The sequence below is a fragment of the Zeus faber genome, assembly GCF_960531495.2.
Source record: "Zeus faber genome assembly, chromosome: 8".
NCBI lineage: Eukaryota > Metazoa > Chordata > Actinopteri > Zeiformes > Zeidae > Zeus > Zeus faber.
Window position 1 is genome coordinate 15073896 of NC_137195.1, and position 23261 is coordinate 15097156.

At 42.7% G+C, this 23261-nt stretch overlaps 1 protein-coding gene across 1 annotated transcript; it reads left to right on the forward strand.

Moving 5' to 3' along the window:
• Window positions 1-354: 354 nt before the first annotated feature.
• gnl1 (guanine nucleotide binding protein-like 1) lies at window positions 355-22907 on the forward strand. Its single transcript, XM_080006032.1, has 12 exons — window positions 355-494; window positions 1409-1556; window positions 1948-2084; window positions 2192-2343; window positions 3422-3493; window positions 5446-5638; window positions 5715-5813; window positions 12454-12636; window positions 19704-19882; window positions 20324-20510; window positions 20786-20926; window positions 21059-22907. The coding sequence occupies exons 1-12, from the start codon at window positions 422-424 to the stop codon at window positions 21316-21318; spliced, it is 1824 nt and encodes a 607-aa protein (XP_079862158.1). The 5' UTR covers window positions 355-421; the 3' UTR covers window positions 21319-22907.
• Window positions 22908-23261: the final 354 nt, after the last annotated feature.

Below are 23261 nucleotides of genomic sequence, written 5' to 3' on the forward strand. Positions count from 1 at the left end.
GTGGACTATACCAATGACCCAGCGGGGTTATGTGACACCTAACCCCTCACCTAACTAGGCATTTATTTGAATCCATTTTTTTTTTAAATATATATATAATTATAGTCGGGTGACCTTATTTCAGGCGTAATTGTTAAGTCGACCGAGTTAGTTTTTCTCGCTCAGTCGACTTGATAAGCTCGTCTCTCGGCTGTGCGTTGGTTTCGCCCACCGCGAGCTGCAGTGGATGTGACGTCAGTGTGACGCAACAAAAGTGTTTTGAGTCGAGAAACTTCACGAACATAAACAAACGTTCCGACGTAAATTGTGTTAGGTCGCGTTATCATTCGGCAACGTGCGGTTGAATTAGAACATTCAAACTGTGTATATATATATATATATATACACATATACATATATATATATATTGCAGGTTTTAAGCATGCCCCGTAAAAAGCCATTTAGCAACAAGCAGAAGAAGAAGCAGCTGCAGATCAAACGGGAGCGAAAGAGAGGTAAAGCTAACTGCATGTCTGTTATTTGGGCTAAGCTATCCGAGTTAGCTGCCTGTGCTACGTTGGCTAACACCAACACCCCCCCCCCCATACTGTTAGAACTGTGTTCGACGGAAGAGTTCAAAGAACTCAGCCTTTCTCAGACTCTTACTCCGTGTTTGTGTTAAGAGTGTCACCGTTTGCTAGGTTAAATCCCCTTCGGGTCGCCGCGTAATGTCAAATAAAACCGAGCCCCCGGGACCGTCAACGCGCCGTGTAATTAGTGATGTCGCCGTCAGCGTGTTGGGGAATCTGGTGGTGCTGCATTTGTCTTTTACACGAGACTTGCGTCGAGCAGCGCTTTTTAAAGTCGACATTGAGCGTCACAATCAACTGGCTGTCGCTGGTTCAGCTCCCATCCCCGCGGCACATTAATTCCAACTAATACTGCTGCGCATTCTCTTTAAGTTGTACTGTACACAACGGAAAGTTGGTTCACGAATCACGCCAGTCTACAACTACTTAAGCATAAGGTTATGAATGTTCTACATGTTTGCTAAAATGAGCTGGACAATTTGATAAGTGTACTCGCATCGCCGCACACTTAGTAGTAGTCCACACATTATTATCAGCCACCTTTTTTTTTTTTTTTTTAAACATTTTGTTTGCCCAAAAACAAATGGCAGGAGTGTTCATGGAAACATTTCTATTTGGATTCCGTACACACACACACACACAGACACACACACACACACACACACACACACACACACTTTCATCACAGTTTTGTTGTTGTTGAAATTCTGTGCTCGCTGTGCTAATGTACAACAAGAGACATGGTGAACGTAAGTGTTGAATATAACATTTTTTTGTGTGCTGTGTGTGTTTTGTAATTGCATTGACATCCTGTTTGTTGCCAATATTCTATGCTCCAGGTGACACGGGTTCTGGGCCAAGCAGCCGCAATGCCAGCGTGGAGCGAGGAGGGGAGCGTCAGTCAGACACGTCAGACAGTGAGACCACTGACATCAGGAGAATAAACCAGCAGCCTTTCAGCAGAGAAGGCAGATATGACCCCAACAGGTGAAGTGTCGTCATCATTTCTACTGTCCCTGAAGGCTTTCTGTTTTCTGATATAATGTTTGAGTTTTTGTTGGTTGATCATATGTCATTTCTGGGATTGGGGGGGGGGTAATGGATTCTCCCTGACGCTGTGATCGTGTGCTTTATTTGAAGGAATGTTAAGTCATTACATTCTCAGTAGAGCAAAGTCTCTGAGCCCGTAAATAGCAAATGTAAAATAGGCCATTCAAGATTAAATTGACACAGGGAGGAATATGTAAAAATGAATGCAAAAGATATTGACTCATGATTTTAAAGTAAATATAATTTGATACAACCGGATGTGCTCGACCAACAGATCAAAGCAAAGCATGTGCCTAAAATTGCCCGATTGACCCATTCACCCACTCAGGTTTCGACTGCACTTCGAGAAGGAGAATAAAGAGGATGTGGAGAAGAGAAAGAAGATGGCCAGAGAAAATGTGCTGCAGCCAGTCTCGGAGAAAGAACTTGAGCTCGCCATCGCTGATCCATACCCCTCAGAGAAAGGTGGGGCATGATTTGATCTTTAGTCCACAACACTGCTGTGTTGATGCTTTATATGAAGTGAATCCACAGAGCAGTTAAATAATGCAAACCTCATTATTCTTTGCCAGGTCTTGGTTTTCCAAAACGACCGCCCTGGAGCTATGAGATGACTCGTGAAGAGCTGCTGAGGAAAGAGGAGAAGTCATACAGGGAGTACCTGGATGATCTGCACTCCAGAAACCCACCTGGCTCTCTCAGCCACTTTGAGCACAATCTGGAGGTGAGTAATAATTGAGGAATCTTAATTAATTTAGTGCTTTCATGTCAATTCAACTGATCATTACACAAAAGGCTTGCTATACTCATCATTTTTAAATGACCCAATAGTCATTAAAATGTAAAGTAAAATGATGTGCTAACAAAGGGCAGATTGCCAATATACAATGCACTTTGCTATCTAACTAAGCTGTTAAATTAGGTAATTGTGTTTTTTGTATTACACATGACATGTACATGTTTGTTGTTTGCTATTGTTTTCAAGAACAAGAAAAAGCAATATTGCGTTCATGCACAGTGTTAATATAATTTGATGTAAAAATTATTGTCATTTTCATTGAGTGTGTTTAAGAGGTGTATGCAGCCATGATTATAAGTGTAATAGCTGAAATCTAGAAACTGCCCATAAACACAGTGTTTGTGTAGTAACACAGTGGTACAACATTCTCATTCACCTGATTTTTGCCTTGACCTGCCTCTGATAATGTTATGTTCAAAATATTCAAAGATGTAGAAAAAGGTTAACCAGTCCAAACCTTAGACTTTCATCACATTCTTAAAAATGACAAAAGCTCATGAATATCATTATAGAATTATAATTTCTTTATAGAGTATTCTAACAGAACACAAAAATACTTTTTATGTAGGACTGTCGCAATAATGAAATTTCAGTTCACAATTAATTGTAGTGGAGTGGAACGGTTTTTCAAAATGATGCAGTGGGCTCAAATAATTGGATAAATAATTATGTAATAATTCCAACAGCTCTAATTTCATGTTTTTTGGGAAAATTATGCATTGTATGGAAACATCATTTAACAAAGTGTGCCATTATTTATCTTTTGAAATATTCATTTTTTAAAATCAGATTTAGTGTAATAATTCCTTAATAGGTTAGGGTTATATATTTATTCAATTAATATGCCCAAAGAAGCCAAAACAAAGTTTATTTGAAAATTTGTTAGCTTATTCTGCTAGTTTTATAATAATTATTTTATACCAAATGGACCTCTTTAAGAGGTTCTGAAAGTGAAGTACAGAGGCACAAAAACAATCTACAATTCTTCTTCCTGCTCTTTCAGACATGGAGGCAGTTGTGGCGAGTGTTAGAAATGTCTGATATCATCCTGATAATCGTGGACATCAGGCACCCGGTGAGTGACTATCCTGGTGGAAATTCTGGCCACTAGATGGAGATATCTGTCTAAATTCCTGTGATAATGCTCTTGAGGGGTAAATTCCCAACATGCATGTGTATACTGTAATACTGATCAGCCACAACATTAAAACCAGGTGAAATGAACAACATTGAAAATCTTGTTCAATGGAACCTGCCAATGGGTGGGATATATTAAGCAGCAAGTGAACAGTCAGTTCTTGAAGTTGATGTGTTGGAAGCAGGAAAAATGGGCAAGCGTAAGGATCTGAGCTACTTTGACATCGACTAACTTGTGATGGTTAGACAACTGGGTCAGAGCATCTCCAAAATAGCAGGTCTTGTGAGGTGTTCCCGGTATGCAGCGGTTAGTACCTACCAAAAGTGATCCAATGACGGACCACTTGTGAACTGGCGACAGGGTCAAGCCTCATTGCGCATTGGGAGCGATGGCTGGCCCGTCTTGTCCGATGCCCACAGAAGAACTACTGTAGCACTAATTTCTGAAAAAGTTAGATGCTGCTATGATTGAAAGGTGTCAGAACACACAGTGCATCACAACTTGCTGCGTATGGGGCAGCATAGCCACAGATCAGTCAGAGTGCCAATTCTGACCCCTTTCCACCGCCGAAAGCGCCTACAATGGGCATGTGAGTGCCAGAACTGGACCATGGAGCAATGGAAGAAGGTGGCCTGATCCGATCGTTTTCTTTTACGTCATGTGGATGTCCAGGTGTGTCTGCGTCATTTACCTGGGGAAGAGATGACAAGAGATTTGTGTTGATGTTACGCTGACACGTACTACCTACCATCAGTGCAGACCAAGTTCACCCCTTTATAGCAATGGTATTCCCTGATGGCAGTGGTCTATTTCAGCAGGGTAGTGCACACTGAAAACTTTTTTCAGCAATGGTTTGAGAAACATGACAAAGAGTTCAAGGTGTTGAAATGTGGCCTCCAAATTCCCCAGATCTCAATCCATTCAAGCATCTGTGGGATGTGCTGGAACAACAAGCCCGATCCATGGAGGCCCCACCTCGCAACTTACAGGACTTAAAGGATCTGCTGGTAACATATTGCCAGATACCACAGGACACCTTCACAGGTCTTGTGGAGTCCATGCCTCGACGCGTCAGAGCTATTTTGTCTGCACGAGTCCCTACAGAATATTAGGCAGGTGGTTTTAATGTTGTGGCTGATGGGTGTATGTACATTTGAAAGACAGTTTTTAAAGAATAACGTTTATAGCCAACATACCTAATGTTATTATTGGGATTTATGATTAACAGAGATTTTGAAAATCTCTTTCTAAAATCCTCTTGAATATGTCTCTATTTCATTACTGCGCCCATCTAAATATCACACTTTGTTTCGCTCCATCATCAAACTCTCGTATGGTGTCCGTATGACATGTGCGCAGTTTGTATACGGTGATTATATCTGGGTTAAGGTGTTAATATGCCCCAAGTTTTGCTAATTCTTGCCAAGTCTTGCCATAATAGTGATAGTCAGGGTAAGGTGTTTACAGGACAGTTGCAATATTCAGAATATTGCCTTAAACCGATAGCAATTGGCCTATTGAAGTACATGTTAAAGGCACTGCCTGTTAAGCCACATGGGCCTGCTGTGTTTCAGAATCAAATCAACAGTTTACAGAGAACTTGTCAAATCTGATGCAAAGTAGGGTGCAAAGGTAGCTAAATCTTTTCTGTTTTAGGCAAACCATCAAGAGACTTTGTTTTTATAGTCAAGTCAAATCTAAACAAAGAAATTGCTTTGATAAAAGAAAAACTCAATTATATAGACGTACGATAAGAGGACATTTTACAGAAGAGAAAACTTGCACATGACAACGATTGAGACACTTCAATTTGAGCATGTGTAATCTGAGTGAAAGAGTGTAAGATACTTCATTTTCATGCTAGTTACTGTGTTTTGTTCAACCACCAGGTGCTGCAGTTCCCTCCGGCCTTGCACCACCACATCACAAGGGACCTGCAGAAGCAGGCTGTGCTGGTGCTGAACAAAGCGGACCTGTGTCCCCCTCCACTGGTGATCGCCTGGAGACACTACCTGGCCTCCCAGTTCCCCCACCTCCAAACAGTCTGCTTCACCTCCCACCCTGGACAACCCTACAGCACAGGTGGGTGACACGGAGAACAGGGTGAGGAGAATTTCTCTCTCTGATTGCTGAATAACCTTTATGTCTGTGTGTCTAGTGCTCCAGAAGAAGAGGATGAGGAAGACGGCCGGCTGGGGGGCAGCTGGAGGTCCCATCGACATCATGAAGGCTTGTCAGGAAATTACCGCTGGAAAAGGTATGAGATAGAAATAAACATGGAAATGTAGACCTGCCAAACTGCACGCGTTTTGTGTACCAACCACGCAATTCTTGGTCAAAATACGCAAGTACAAAAAGCCCGAAACAAAATAATATAAATACATTAAAAAACAAAAGTGTGTGTGTGTGTGTGTGTGTGTGCGTGTGCGTGTGTGTGCGTGTAATTGTAATGTAATTACAGAAAACAATCAAAACAATACTTACGTAATGCCCGTTATGCCTTCTGACATGTAAGGCAGCAGCAGGTTATCCACTCCTGTCTGTTTTGGGTGGTTTTCTGGACACTTCCCCAGGTCAAGTTCATATCTCTCATTTCGTCTTGACCGTCCGACGCCAGGTAGTTTTGTATCCTAATGATGACTCCTTCTGACCAGTCATCAGGTATTTCTTTCTTCTCCCAGATGTGAATAGTGGCTCAAGAACTTTAGCAAAAAGTTCCGGATCTGCCTTGAACAAACTCTGCATTTAGGTTAACTTGGCCAGGGGCTTTTCCATTTTTGAGAGACTTAATGGCTGTAACAATTTCTTTTTTACTTGGTTGTTCAACGGTAATGTCCAGATCGTTGTTGTGTATACTGGATATCAGCTTTTGTTGTGGGTGATGGTCTATTCAACACTTCTTTGAAGTTCTTGATCCGCCTCAGTTGTCAGAAGTTGGCCATGTTTGTCTACTATTGGCGTCTTAGTGGTTCGACGATGTTTGCCACAAACTGTTTGGTTAATGTTGTAGATCTTTCCTTGTTCACCTTTCCTGGCAGCCTCTTCTGCTTGATTAGCAAGATCTTCTATGTATGCCCGTTTGTCAGCTCTAGCTTTTCTTTGAACTGCTTTGTTGGCTTCTTGATACCGTTTCTAGTATCTTTCTTTCAGCTGTTCAGACTTTTTCCCAATTACTTGCTTCTTTAATGCTCTCCTGCTCTCTATGGTTTGCCATGTCTTCCATCTTCCAATCCTTCCTTGTCTTCTGCTTGTACCCCAGGCAGGATTCACTGGTCTTCACATAGGCTGTTTTGGTTTGTTCCCACATAGCATCAATACCACTTGCATTTGGTTCTGTATGATACTCCATATCTGCTAATGCCTGAAACCTGTTCTTCAGTTGTAGCACAAAGGAGCTTTTAACCTTTGGGTCTTGAAGTTTGCCAACATCAAACTGTTGTGTGCCTGTCTTTTTATTCCCCGTTTTCCTCAGCTTTACTTTGAGCACAGCAATGACCAGGTAATGGTCGCTGCCAACGTCAGCTCCCCGTTTAACCTTGACATCAAGTAATGAGCGTCTCCAGGTGCCGTTTATCATCAGGTTGTCTATCTGATTGTGGATGTTTTTGTGCTGAAAGAGGGTTCCCCCAATTACTAGGTCATAAGTGGTGCAAAGTTCTCCTAGTCTCTCTCCGTTCTCATTCATAGTACCACAGCCCACTTTTCCCATAGCCCTGTCATACTCTCTGTTGTCATTTCCAACCTTGGCATTCATGTCTCCCATCACAATCTTCATGTCGTGCCTAGGTGTAGCTTCCAATGCAGCTTGCAGTTGCTCGTAGAATTTCTCTTTAACAGTATCATCACTATCGTTCCTTGGAGCATAAAAAAACAACAATACAAAACAATATTGTCCATTTATACTGTATTCAACATCCACCAATACACAGCGTACTGAGAGCAGTACTTTATCTATCAAGTAGGCTTGGGCCGAATTACGATTAAATCTGGGATTGACTCCATCGATCGGGATTGACATTGAAGACCACCATTCCTTTTTTTGTTTCTTTTTTTGTTTGTTTGTTTCTTTCTTTATTTATTTTATCCGCCAAGAAAAATCAGAGCCTTTAAACGGTCTAAGTGCAATTTACCGTTTTCTGAACTTGGAGCGGGGTGAGAGAGGGGGTGGGAGCCGAGGAGAGGGAGGGATAGGGGGCGGAGGCTCTCCCCCTCTCAGCTCACAGCTGTCCAGTAACCACTGGTGATCGGGTCTTACTTCCCCTCTACAGTCCTACACAGAGACTTTGAGGGGCAGGTGCTCAAAGAAATAGAAAAGGCACATGGACCCCCAGCTCCGGTTCTAGGCATTTTGCCGCTCTGGGCAAACAGAGCAGCACAGAGGAGGAGTGATGTTCATGAGGTGCTCCTCTTGCCCAGACAATCCGCTACCTCGACACCCATTAATTTAATATAAAATAAAAAAGCGTGCCTGATGAGAATGGCACCATGGGATCCATGGGGCAGGTGCTTGGACAACCCTGCCCCCCACAGGTACCTACTCCTCAATATGCAAATCTTGTGATTATAATATAGCAATATATAATATAATCTCAGAGAGAAAGATTTAGTTTTATCTTGTTTTCTTAGTTTTATTTGTTTCCTTAGTTTCATACTTGTAATGGAAGATGCAAAAACGTAAACCTGGATTGGATTTTGAGTTAAGGAACCGTCCTGTTCCGTCCTGTTCCAAAATTACCTGTGTCTCCCTACTGTCCCATGTCGCGTCACACGTCTCCTCGTTGCTTTTGCTTGCCATGGGACTTAATTTAGTAAAAACTGAATGCTTTTACTGGTTCTTAATACTTAACTTGTAAATAAGGAATCCGGCAATTCTGGAACAGGGAGACGACAGTGAACAAGAGTGAAAAGAGTCGGCCATCTATTATTATTACTTTTTTTGCAATCATTTAAATGCAATTTATTTTGGAATGTGAAGTACCATATAAATATAATAGAAAGCAATATTTGCCATTAAAAGTGAAAGAGACTTTCATTTGAAGTTTGAACTGGATATTTCCATGTTAGTTCTATGTTGCGTCCTACTAAAACTTAGTGGGGGTTACAGGTTGCATTATACTGAAACTTGGCGACAGTCCTGTGTTCTTTTATTCTTCAATAGTGAATAATGGACAATAATAAACATATCGTGTTAAAATCAGCAATCTCACTATTGTGCAGTATGTGCAGCCGTCCTATCACATGAGCGAGCATGATCAGATCATGCAATGTATTTGTCATTGACGAACAGCAGATCTACCCAATGGGACCAAATGATAAGAAAATTTGATTTCTCGATCACGGATATAAACATATCATATAAAAATTATGAATGAAGTCAATGTTTTATCATGAACGTAAAATTGAATGAAAATCGTAACTGGCAGGCCAGACTTTAAAAAATAATAATAAAAATCAGAAGTCAAGCAGCCAAGAAAATTGCAATCGGTGCATCTATAGTTCTATAGTAAACATGTTTGCTAACTTTTGTTGAGAATGCATTTCAAGGGGTATATCCTAATTTGTTCAATGTGTATATAAAGTTTGCCATACTAGCTCGCATACAATGTGATTAGCCTCAATAAGAGAGGGCTATGGTGTAAATAGCTGCTGGAGTAATTTAGCTGCAGTCAAAAGCCACAGAGACTCCCTGTTACACTATTGTGGTACTCAAAATATTTACCAAGATTGGCAGGTCTGGAAATGTTCTGCAGAAGCAAAGGAAATGAGAGTGTCTCTACAGCAAGTGTCAGCTCGCTGTGGTCCGGCGCTTTGTCGATATTTTTAAACCACCTTGACAAAAGCCAACCTTTATCTTTACGAACCCAAGATTCTAAAACTCCCTGTCTGAGTGCACCAAAATCTTTCATCACCTTGGCCCCCATTAAGCCCACTGAAACTGTCATATTTGATGAGCAAAGGAGGTAGAGCAACAGGGGGTGCTGTGCAGGAGGTTGACATTTCATTTCAAGGGCATGTTGTTAAAATACCCCTTTCCTCGACTCCAGTGCAGTGAATATTTAAAAGCTGCAACGTTTTATTGTTTTGGTATCATTCCTTCAACTCATTAAAACATCCTCTAAATGTTGTTTGAGGTAAAAGTAATTGTAGATCAATTTCATGTATCTTTTATTATTGCACCATATGAGTCACTGTCAATCAAGACATGAATACAGTATGTCTGGCAAGAGGTCAGAGGAAAATCTGTTGAATGCTACAACAGGGAGAGCTTCCCACCCAAACACCTCTGAGTTGTCTTAATTGCATCCAACAACTGAGAAATGTTGAGAGTGAGACACTTTCTTTATGTTGTTTGTGCTCACGTCTGCTATGTGCTATCTGGCTTAAAGGTCGGGTTGTGCTTCTTGGAACTGGGGGTGTGTTATACTCGCTGCAAATTGTTAGATATGAAGTTGCAAGATTTAAAAAAAAAAAAAAAAAAAGGGGGAAAAAAAAGTTTTTGAAGGTTTTGTGAAATTGCAAATAAAGAAAAAGGTATTTGAAATGTCTTAAATGTCAAATTTAAATGTTTTTTAATGTTTTTAAATGTTTGCACTCTTCAAGTCTATTATTGATATTTTTGATAGCTTGGTAACACATTTTTTTTATCCAATCTTTTTGGCCATTACCTTTTGGATAATCAAATGTAACACATTTTCTTATCTTGAGGTGCACCAACGGCTTCACCTCCAAACACCATTCTGTCAAGCTCCTGAATTTGCAGTCGACACCATCCTCATCGGCCTCATCTCTGAGGGTGACGAATCTGCCTACAGATGATAAGTAAACCACCTGGCTTCCTGGTACAGCCAGAACAACATGGAGCTCAACGCTCTGAAGACAGTCGAGATGGTGGTTGAGTACAGGAGAAGGCCAGCCCCCACCATGTGCGACTCCCCAGTAAATACTGTGAAGTCCTTTTCTTTTCCTGGGCTTGTAATCACTCAGGACCTCAAGTGGGAGGTAAAAAATCAGCTCCCTCATCAAGAAGGCCCATCAGAGGGTGTACTCCCGGCAGCATTTGAAGAAATTCAACCTGCTGCAGACAATGATGGTTCATTTTTATACTGCCATCATTGAGGCCACCCTCACCTCCTTTATCACTGTCTGGTTCACCGCTGCCGAGGACAAGGAAGGCTGCAGCGGATCATTCGTTCGGCAGAGAACGTCATCACCTGCAACCTACCTTGCTTCCAGGACCTGCATGCCTCCAGGTTCTTGAGGCGGGCGGGGAAGATTGTGGCCGACCTCTCTCACCCCCGTCCCCACCTTTTTGAGACTGCCATCCAGCAAGAAGTTGCCCAAGAACAGTGTCCACCAACAGCACCCCACCCCCCCACTGACTCTCCCTTTCACTCACTCACACACACACAACTTGTGGTATAATGTACATGCAATAACACTGGTGTAAAACTGTACATACTATAATAAGATAGTTAGCACATAGTATAATTAGGGATGCACATATTGTGAAATTCTGATCATGAACATCAAGCAAAAGCAACTGTTTATTTTTTTCCTTCCTTTTTTGTTTCCTCTCCAACCTCCCAAAAGCTCAGTTGATGTTCTTGTGTTTGACGTACATGGGCCAGACGTGACTGTCAGACGTGACCGGGTGGGTCTGGCACAGTGTAGTTCCTTGAGCACCTCTTTTTGCATTCTTCATATGGGATGGAAATAAAATAGCGTTGGTTCAGTACGTCGATCAAAGGTCCGTAGGTGTAAAGCAGACTACACAGATGTTTAAAATAACAATTTGGCCAATAGGTGATACGATGAGTTCCCCTGAACGCAGTATCACTTAGTTTTCCGAGTTCCAATGAACGCATCACTCCCTGCTTTGAGCACTGAAGAGTGCCGTGTCCATGTCTTCTAAAATCCATCGCAGGTGGAGTTGTTCTAGACAAAAAAAATAAATAAATAAAAATAAAAAAAAGCTAAAATGGGTCACAAAATATACTTTGGTGTCCGTTAATATACCTAATATATGTGGTGTAGGAGCCAAAGCACCTTAGACGTGTGTTGATTGTATTTATTATATATTCAAGTGTTTCGTGTTGACATTCACACTATACGTAGAAATGATCTTTACATAGATGAAACAGGCTAAAAACTACTGGTAATGATGTTTACGATAGACAAGCTTAGGAAGCGCTTTTTAGGCCTTCCCTTGTTTCCGTTATTCCAAATACAAAGTCACCGCACTTTTACCCTTTTGGTCCCTATGCAGTAACCGTATTCCAAACTGTGATATGACCCTTTTGTTCATCTTTTTTACACCAGAGTCCTGTGGAAGTATTTTCTTAAGAAGAGAGCAATATACACAAGTAACTAATTATTTCAACTACCACCTAAACGACCGTCAGCTCCCACATATGGGAAACACTGGATAAACATCGGCCACTGCCATCGGTGAATGTCATCTTATTTGCCGATAGGCGGATGGCAGTTAACAAGGCGAAAAATCGGTACATCCCAAAGTATAATTGATAGTATAATATATAATTATCTACCTATATACTTTAACAGTATTTTATCCTGTGCATAGTATTGCATCGCATTTGTATAGCTGACTTCTCTGTTTTGTATCTTTGGCCATTTGTATAGAGCTGACATTTACTTTTAATTATATATTTTTTTCCTATTTTTTATTTATCTTTTTTTTTTCTTCAGACTGTTAAGCTTTTTATTTTTTAATGCTATGGTCTGTACTCGAGTGCACCAAACCTCACCAAAAGAAATTCCTCGTATATGCAAATGTACCTGGCAAAATAAAACAGATTCTGATAATCCAGACATCCACTAGCCATCCATTCTGTTCAAATATTCATGTTTATTTCCCTGGTCTCACCCTCCTGCAGTTGACCTGTCGAGCTGGGAGCAGAAGATCCAGAGAGATGCTGCTGTGGTGCAACCTGATAAGGATCAGATGGATGATGGGGTTGACCCAGTTCTAGTGGAGCACCATAGTGATGCTGCCATGGAGAGGAGCAGTAGGTCTGAGGAGCTTTACAAAGACGGAATCCTCACATTAGGATGCATAGGTAGGCACCCCCGCAGCCTTCTAACACATTTAAATAGGAATGAATCCATCTCAATTTTAGCCACAGATATTATTCACATAAAATCTCACACGATTACAAAATCAAGTCAAGTAGCTCCTGTGAGTGATTTAATTTTGTGACTCACACCAGAATCTTTAAAATTGATCCAATATTGAGTAGGCTTGGGCAGATTGGCGATTAAATTGTCAATTGGCGATCCACTCCATCGATCGGCAATTTACATTTATCACAGACTTTTTTTATTAATTTTTTTTTTATGTCTGCCAGTAAAAATGTGAGAATTGAAATGCAGTTTGCAGTGTTCTGAAACTGATCCACCGCTCTAAATCGATCAGAGCTGGAGCAGATAGGGAGAGAGGTGGGTGGGGTTGAGGGAGAGAGCAGGGGGCTCTCTGCTTTCTCCCTCTCACCCTCTCCGCTTAGAGCTGTTTTGGATTTATTATTGATTATTTGTAATGTACATTGTGTAATACAAGTGTCCTTGTATTGCACCCTCATTGTGAAGTGTACTTAAGTAGTTGTAAACATGTGCGTCTGTTCACACCTGGCATTTGAATGTGCCTCCACATGTGTCTCAAGTATGTGGCGCTCTGTGCCTTTAAAGACGCAGTCCCCTACGTCACAAGGAATGCCCCTATGTGGAAGTAGGGGATGTTCAATGGTCGTATGGCACGAGCTGTCAATGGGGACAGCCACACCCGGAAGAGGAGCCGTCTGAAGAGTCTGTTGCTCATCTTCCAATTCTTGGCAGCACGTTTCGATCTGCTGGAATAATCGTCATCCCTCTGTCACCCTCCAACCGATTCCCCTCACCCATCGCCCGGGCCATCCACTCCCAGAGTCATCGCCCTGGGGATCAGTCGCCTTGTCCCCACCGGCGTGAAGGAGGTAACTCTGGGATTCCCAGAGTAACGTACTTTGAAAATGACTCGTTCCCACAGGACGTCAGACCGTGATACGAGCTACTTACACTCAGGAAGTGACTCACGGGGAGGGGGTATATACACTGGGAATTTATTGAATGTGACTGAATGTGTATTGAATGTGTGTTGTGTGTTTCCTAATTTACTTGTTTGTGTATGTTTAAATCTGGGGCACCACTAGTTACGGGGATGGTTGCGATCTCAGGTCCTTTGTAGGGTTCTGCTGTATTCATCTGCGGTATTCATCAATTATAATTGTCCGACCAAGACTCTGACTGGCACCCAGGTGTAACCACTAGCGACTGCTGCATAAAAAGTGGTACCCCAGATTTATCTTTAAAATGGGATATTTCAAACTAGTCGTGTGCACATTGGAAAAATACATAAAAAAATCCTCACCATGGCTTAATCGACAAGCAAAGCCCTAGCTAAAAGGCTAGAGTCTAAAACACACTCAACAGAACGCAAACAATATTTATTCTAAAGACAATAATACAGACATGGCTGAGTTATTGGATCTGCTGCATCTCTCTTGGGAAGCATTGCCCTCTGTTGGCCAAAAGGAACAACTGCTACGTCCTCTCTCCACCAGGCTGGAAGGATCCGGCCAGGGGAGATCGTCATCTGCTGGCCAGGAGGACCAACTACAACATTTTCCTTCCATAAACCAGGCAACCTCTGCTGGGCAACAGGGGGATCATAACTCCGAACAAAGGAATAAAACGGAAAGAACAAATCTATCTTTACTGGACATGGAACTCACAGGACAGGGAACTCTGGCTCCTGCACTTTTAAAGGCTCCAGAAAACACTGCGCCGTATGTTGATACAGCGCACCTTGGTTGATCTACAAAAAAGCAATGAGGGAAGGAAGTGCATAATCGGTCAATGGAAAGCAGAGCAACAAACGAATGATCAGAAAATTCTGGACATCCTTTCAGACTTTAAAAATGCATTTACTGGGAGGCAGGAACAACGACAATAACAATAAACGACTGCTTGGAACAGAATACACAGTATCTAAGGAGACAGTTGTCCGACACTCAAGTGGAGATTTCATCACCACCATATGGAGATGCTTAAGGATATCAGAGCTATAAGGACTCCGATGGTGGCCAAGGTCACACACCTGCAGGAAGAAACAACAGCATTTAAAGAGCAATTGCAACAAATGGGTGAGGGAGTTAACGCCATAAAATAACTGCCCCGAGGAACCTCACACCCTTCATTGCAATCAACCCCAGTGCAAACCACCACCATTCCACCGTCACCTCCATCCCGACAGTACAACCGGTAAAGCTCAGCTGCGACTAAACTCCGCCATGCAACCGAGCAGTTGTCCAGCACCGTTTGCATCCCCGGTAGGCTCACCCATTCAGGGAGACCAGAGGAGAAGGTTATTGGGGGGGGGGGGGAGCCCAATTAAATTGCAGTTTGAGAATGACAGAGCGAAGCAGTTGCAACAAGAGACACCTCGCAAATACCCCCCTGCCAACAACAAGTTTAAGACGGTAGTGACACCCACCACCACCTCACGCACATCTCTCATTCCTGCAATGGCAAGACCGCCTCAGACCTTCTGTTGGCTGTGTAAAGGACCCCATTCACCACACAATTGTCCAAATGTGTTGTCAAATAAAGGGAAGAATCCCAAGCCTACCTACCCCCATCTCTATCTGGTCCAGCCACCAGCCGCAATCCAACGATGCACCCAGTGTCCCATCAGCAGCCAGAGAAGACACCTTTCACCTCTTGGCTTCCAGACCTCTCCCTCGCCAACTGCTGGTTCCTATAAGCATTGGCTCAGTTAAGAGCAGGGCCATGGTGGATTCAGGCTCATACTACATGCTTCTGAATGAGGAGTGGTGGCGCTCAACTATAGGGGAGGACAAGAATTTAAACACCTATGAGGGGAAACCCCTGTATTTGGCTGACGGTGGGGAGAGATGGCTATTGGGATGGCAGCATCTGGTACTGAAACTGCAGGATCATATTTGTACCTTGCCAGTGGTAGTGCTCTCCTCCCAAAGCCTTGCATTTCCCGCAATCCTGGGGCTGGACTTCATGAATCTCGGTGGACCGCAAATGGATGTGGGACAGAATTTGTACTGGTTCAGGAGCAACAACAGGAAAAAATATTATTCTGAAGAGGATACTAACAACTTTCAGGAATGGACTGGGAAGGGCCTGCTTTCCTTTTAGTCATTTTACTCACCCATTGATCCGCGGATGACCTCTCTCCCTTCCCACTCCATTTGGGACGCAGAGCTGCTGCACCAGGCGCAGTTGGATGGTGACGAAAAGGGTCAGTTCTATGACCTGCTACAGAGGAACACAGATGTGTGCACCTCCTCCCTGGGCCAAACCAATGTTCTGAAACACAAAATCTTTATTACCCATGACGTTACCATTAAACAAAAATCCTACCGAGTTTCTGCCTTTAAACACACGGGAGGAGCGAGTGGAGGAAATGCTAGCAGCAGATATCATTGACCCTCATCTTCGGCTTGGGCGTCCCCTGAGGTCTTCATTCCAATAAAAGATGGGAAGCCCAGGTTTTGCATGAATAACATCAAATATAATAAATACAGTTACATACACAGATGCCTACTCTCGGCCCACTACATTCTGGATTCCCTTGCTGGCTCTGTTGTTTTCTCCACCATTGACCTCAACAGTGGTTACTGCCAGTGCCTGATGGATGAGAACATCAGGGACAAAACAGCATTCACCTGTCCCTTTGGTATCTACCAATTCAAGGCCATGCCTTTTGGTTAAAAAAATGCACCTGCCACCTTTCAGAGGATGATGGAAATGACCTTGGGAGAGCTGTGAGTCAACATCTCTTTTGTTTACCTGGATGACATCATCATCTAAAAAAGAAAATGCAATTTTTACAAACCTCCCTCAAGATCCTGGGTCACATTGTATCTGCCACAGGTATTCAGGTGGATCCAGCCAAGGCTGAGGAAGTAGAGCAATTCCCAGTGCCAACGAACCCTAACGCCATCCAGCGCTTCCTTGGCATGGCCGGCTGCTACCACCAGTTCGTCCCGAACATCTCTCAGCTGGCCGAACCACTAAATGCCTTGAAGCGCACGGGGGCCAAATTCAAGTGAACCCTTGAGTGCCATTCTGTTTTCAAACCCTAAGGACATGTCTGTTTTTACCGCCCATCCTAGGGCGTCCAAACTTCAACCTGCCTTTTGTGGTTAATTCCGATGTCAGCAACGTTGCCCTGGGAGTCGTGGTTGCCCAGATCACCGGGCTTGGAACAGAAGAAGTCCTGACAGCAGCAGGAGCCTAGACAAAGCCGAGCGCAACTATTCAGCCAAAAAATAAAAGGAGTGTTTAGCTGTGGTCTGGGCCTAGGAAAGGTGAAGATACTACCTGGAGGGAAATGGGGCTACCTGGGGTGTTCCCGGTATGCGGTGGTTAGTACCTACCAAAAGTGGTCCAAGGAAGGACAACAGGTTCATTGATGCGTGTGGGGAGTGAAGGCTAGCCCGTCAGGTGGGATCCCTCCTTTATTATTATTTTTTCCCCCCCATATTATGAAAGTTTAAATGTTGAAGAACCCACTCAATATAACAAACAGCAGTTAACAGCACTAAATACTGAGTAGTTTGTCAACAAAGTACGCTTATTTGAATCTCGTCTGTGGCGCATTGTGGATGTGGTGATCGATTTGTGTCTTTGGTTTTACTGGCTATTATTCCAGACTTTCGGGCGAAACAAAAGCTCCCAAAAACAAACTAGCGGCGCTTGTGAGACAACACAGCGTCATTGTCAGCCGACAACAGGCGCATGCTTGTTTTGGGATTTGATGAACAAAAGTTTCACAAAACAACATTCACGATTCACAGTACTATCGTCTGCCGCACCACTTCCTGCTTTGTACTCGGGTGACTCTTTTTCCATGACTAAGATGAGACGTTGACGACGTCGAAATGTATGTTTTGTTTTCGTTGACAGGACTAAAGTGTTAGTGGTGGGCTATCGGACATTCAAAATGCATGACATTTTCCCCAAGTTGGGTGTCAAGGCAGAATGTGAAGCCGTTTTGATAAAATAAGATTATAAACATTGCATCAACTCGGAACTACTACTGCGGCGACAGTACGTCGCTTCCGTAAACATCGGCAAACAAACGACCACAAATAAAAACCAGAAGCGGGAGATTTTACTTTGCCGTGAAAACTTATCATGACTGTGTTATGGATTACGAGAAGAGGGGGGCAGAAGCTCTCAATTATATCGCAGAACCCCGCTGGGTCGTCCCAGAAAACAACAATCCCCAGATTGCGAACGGCGAGGTCCTCCAAGTAGCCTGATTTAATTAGTTTAACGAGGAAAAACATGACTTGTCATCGAATAAAACAGGACTAAAACCCTTTGAGTTGTCGTCGACTAAAACTAGACTGAAACTAGGAAGGATAAAAATGACAAAAATTTGACTAAAGCTTATAAGCATAAATCTAAAGACTATAGGACTAAAGTAAGACTTAATGTAAAATAGCTGCCAAAATGAAAACTTGTCTGACCGAGGTTTTATTTTAATAAGTTATTTTACTATTATTATTTGTGTGTGAAAAAATACTGTTTATACCTGTTCTGCACAAAAGTAACTAACTACGGAACTTGTTTTATTTATTTATTTATTGTAAAGAATATTATATAAATAAATACATATTAGTGAAAAATAGATGACATACATGAGAGTATTATATTTTCACGTGTTAATTTTTATACTATACACACTTTATTTTATTTAGGCTTGTTTTAGTGACAGATTTTATCTTATACGGTTATATTCATAGCATATGTAATTATTATAGTTTAATTCACATTTTGCGATTTAAACATGTCAGCCCTGCAAGTTTGTTTCCTGAGGGTTCGCTGACCACCCACTGACAATGACGGTTAGTCTAGTGGGGGAGTGGGTGTGGGTGGAGTTAACCAGCTATTGTTCCCACCCATTACCTGCCTGTGAGGAGTGAAAAGGCTCAGGGTCTTTGGGGGGGATTTTCTCTGCTCGAGGAGTTTGGGTGTACCAACATTCAAATAAGCATATCTTCTTCAAATATTTTCAGTTTCAATGTATGACACATCATTTGAAAGCTTACAATGTGCACTTTCATGATCTGTAAAGAAAACTGAAAAATTACCTTGGCCTATTTGGGAACCGTAACACAACACTCTGTCACATTTGTCTAGTCTTGAATTTAATTGCTTTTTTGACCAACAAATGATGAGAATGTGCATAATTATGTGGCAGGAACGGCCTTGTTCAGCTTTGCCTCACAGGGAGCAGCTCAAAGACAGACAACCTCCTTCTAAACTGAACTAAATGGAAGATCGATAATGTTTAGAAATCAAACGTTTTTTAGCTTACCCCTTAAACTGGACATGGAATCCTTTGGAATGCTGACTGTAAATTGTCCTTTTTACTTCTGAACAAGCAAAGTTTGCTGTATTTCCATCCACTGAATGCATTTCTATTCTCAACATGCTTCTGACCTGCTTGTCAATTTGAACTCAAAACACTGCCACCTTTCATTTTAATTGGGTTTGAGGTTTAGGTCACTCACAAACACTATTGTGGGAGTGAAAATTGGTTGTTTTAGGTGTTTCATAAATATAGTCTGTTTTATTAAATCAGAAGACATGTTGATATGCACTTTTAATCAAAATTACACCTTAGTTACCCTTTTTTTAATTTCTTTTTTTTTTATTGGTGTTGAATTTCCTCTGGGGATCAATAAAGTCTCTTATCTTAGGTAATGCTGTTGCATGTATTACAGTACACTCCACCCTATCAAACTACACTAAACCCCAAGTTCATTGGCGCCAACATTTGTCAGTATGTTAACAGTAGATTGTGGATGGGGTGTAGAAATCCTTAAAGCTTCCTACTGCTCTTCTTCCTACACACTCGCAGCCCCCCCCCCACCCCCCCAACTAGTTCTGAATTTCAAAATGATGAACTGTAAGAGGCTGTCAGGATCCATATGTTTGTTTTTTAAAATGTCTGTCTTCATAAGGAATGGACTTTCTGGGAAAATGCCTATAGATTAGACCTGGATTGCTGGAGGCTGATTTATTTCTTTCCATGTTTTTCCAGGTTTCCCAAATGTCGGGAAGTCTTCTGTGATTAACAGCCTGGTTGGGAGGAAGGTGGTAAGCGTTTCTCGGACTCCAGGCCACACCAAATATTTCCAGACCTACTACCTCACCCCCACAGTCAAATTGTGTGACTGCCCAGGACTGGTCTTCCCCTCGCGTGTCAACAAGCAGCTACAGGTACATGCCTGTTTTTGTTCATCTGATCTGAAGTTAAAAATGCATACGACTTAAAAACCCAAACATAGCACATCAGAAAAATACCGTTTCTGCATCATTTCCATGCCTTAATTGTCAAATTAAGAAATGATGGATCATAATCAACCAGTTAACAATTAAGCCCCAAGTTGTTCACTGCCTTGCCCTGGAAACTTAATTTCCGTAAGCAGTCTTTTTTTATTTTATTTTTTGTATTTTCATGATTAAATCAACATTTTTCCGGGTTAATTTTGGATTGTGCGTGGCTTTCAAGGGGATTTAATTAATCCAAGTTGCCATTTGATCAAGTCAGCTTTACTTTTCAGATATTGTTGCTCATTTTGTTTTGTTCACGTCGCCTTCCTGTTATTTCTCCCGCAATTTCTTTTCTAACCCCCTGCTTGTGTTTTATCTGGCATCCAGATCCTTGCAGGCATCTACCCGGTTTCCCAGCTGCAGGAGCCTTACAGCTCAGTGGGCTATCTGTGTGAGCGTACCCCCTTCTTATCGGTGCTGAAGCTCAAACACCCCAGCCTGCAGGACTGTCCGCCCCAGCAGGGAGAGCCGGGCCCCCAGGAGCACCCCTGGACTGCCTGGGACGTGTGTGAAGGTAAATCAGGCCACAGAGCCTTTTGTCAGATCACATTTAAAACGTTGAGAAGCTGAGGAGGACTGGCGCGTCTCTGCCGTTCTGCCTCTTTGCCCGTGACTCCAGTGGGACTTCATGACACTCTTTTCACGACCAAACGGTCCTGGTTCTACTTTCATTTACATAACGAGGGGCCGCTGTTGCCTTTTCATTCTGCTAATGAAGTCATTTGTTCCATCCATTATTCAAATCATCTTCCCTCCCTCTCCTCCCAACCTCTCCTGCTCCATCTCCAGCCTGGGCGGAGAGGAGAGGCTATAAAACGGCGAAGGCTGCTCGAAACGACGTGTACCGAGCGGCCAACAGCCTCCTGAGGCTGGCCATCGATGGCAGACTGTGTCTGAGCCTCAGACCTCCTGGCTACAGCTGCCTGAAGGGTAATAAAAAGATCCATTCTTATATTTTCTTATTTTATTTTTTTTTTTTTTTGCCCCATTTTAAGAACACCTATAACGCTATAAAATGGGCCTTAAAGCTGAAATGAATTTTTTTTTTCCTTCTTCCTACAGGGCATTGGGAAAATCATCCAGATCTGCCGGAAGTAATGGCCCTGCTAGGAAGGACTGGGGAGGAGGGGGCGGGCGACAGGGACGATGAGGACGACGGGGAGAGCAGCACCGAGCCGGAGGAAGAGAGAGACAGGGACGCGGACGACGACGAGGACGGCGACGACGAGGACGAGGGGCTCGGCAACCGCTTGAGGAAGAACAAAATGCCCGTCTTCACCGTCAACATGTACGACGTCTTTCGAGAAACCAACTGCGAGTGACGGAGGGAAGAGAAAAGTTTGAGCTAGAGGAAACAACGCGATGATGAAAGAGTTTTTATGCTCTTTATCTGATGTACATTCCTTCTCCACGCATCTGCACTCCTTGAGTCATTACCAGCTACATGTATTAACACACACACACACACACACACACACACACACACACACACACACACACACACACACACACACACACACCTTAAAGAGTCCAAAAATATTCATTTATTCCATGCTGTGCCTCCGCTGTTCTAGGATTGTGTTTTGCTTTGGTTTGATTAAATTTTTTTCTTGCATGTAGTTGATGAGAAGCAAACCTTACAATCGTTTTTTGTTTTCTTAAGCAGTAGGGACGTTGTGTTGTAACCCCCGGTCTGTTCTGTGACAAGTGACCTCATAACCCAGATGCCAAAGTTGAAGAAGAAGGTCGTTCGGCCGCGGTCAGGGCAATAAAGCGGTTCAGACACTGTTGGTGTCTTGGATTGAGTCATTGGGCTCGGATGGAGACTTAAAAAAAAAAAAAAAAAAAAAAGCTTCAGCGCTAAATCTTCCTCACTGAGCATATAATGTCTTATTATGGTTCCTGGGGCTGGGATGGGATGTGGTGAGTGGGAACTTAAGTTCATCTAAATTATTTCGGTACAATTGATCCCCCACCACTCCCCATTTTGACTTTGCCAATATAAAGGCACTGCTTCATAGTACTATTATTTTAATAATTATGGTCGTACCTATTCAACCAAGTACTTCCTGGGGGGGCGTGGTGGTGTGGTTAAAATCCTGTTTTTGCCGGACAAGGGTTTCATGGTTTGGACATGTAGTGTTTTAACTACCACAAAAGATTGTCATTATATGTTGTCAGGGACTTATCAGGGCACGTCATTGGCCATATCTCTATGGAGTGTATTGACGAATGCAACGCTGTGGCTTTGGCTCTGACTCAAGAGATTTGCACAGAGAGAGATAGGCGCCTGCAGCTCGGTGCCGACCGCAATCATCCTCCAACCGATTGATAAATTGTCACATAACTTTGACACGGCACACTTACTTGTTGTGACTTTGGACAGCTGCACGGACCCCGGCTGCAAGCGTCCTTGCCACATACATTCCTTAATGTATTTACCCCTATTTTGTAGAAGACCTTGTTTTTTTGGCATTTGGGAAAACAGTTTTACAAATCACATCTCTTGCGTTACGACTCAGTCTCTTTCTGTGCGAGGACTCTGCTACAATCCTTTTGAGTGCTGTTGTTTTGTGTGCTCTTTGTTGTACCTTGTTTTTCGTATTGGCAATATTCTGGAGAGATACTACAGCGCAGTGCTGTGTTACCATGTAATGCATCACATTGCAGCCACATGCACTGGTTTCCACCACTCGTGCTAAAGCAAAGCGATTCTTCAACACTACCCTGCTGTATCAAGCACCATGGACATGGTCGTTACTCCGCAGTTGTCGGGAGTCATTCGAACCCGACACAAGTTTTGGTGAGTTTTTGTGTGGGTGTGAATGCTTGAATAAGAAGTGTGTTTCAGCTGTACGCTGTAATCCACATTTAATTCCTGGTAAGGCTGATGACAATGAACTGGACTGCTCTTAGCAATAAACTAGAGTACTTAAAAGAAACTTGGTGTCTGTAAATGACTGGATATTTTGATGCACCCATTATCAATGTGAGGCTTTTAAATTCATATACTTAAGGCCTCATTGCCCCAACAGTTTGATGATCCCATTTATGGGATCTGGTCATTTTGTGTACGTGACAAGACATTTTCGTGGGCGTGTTTCTTAGGCTCTGGCAATGAAGGGTCAAATTCAAGTGTTTATCACACTTTGCTGGGATTAATAATGAGTTGCGTGAACCAGCTACTATATATGAATCATGACATATGGGGATGGTAGCTCAGGCGGTAGAGCTGGTGGTCTAGTGATCTAAAGGTTGCTGGTTC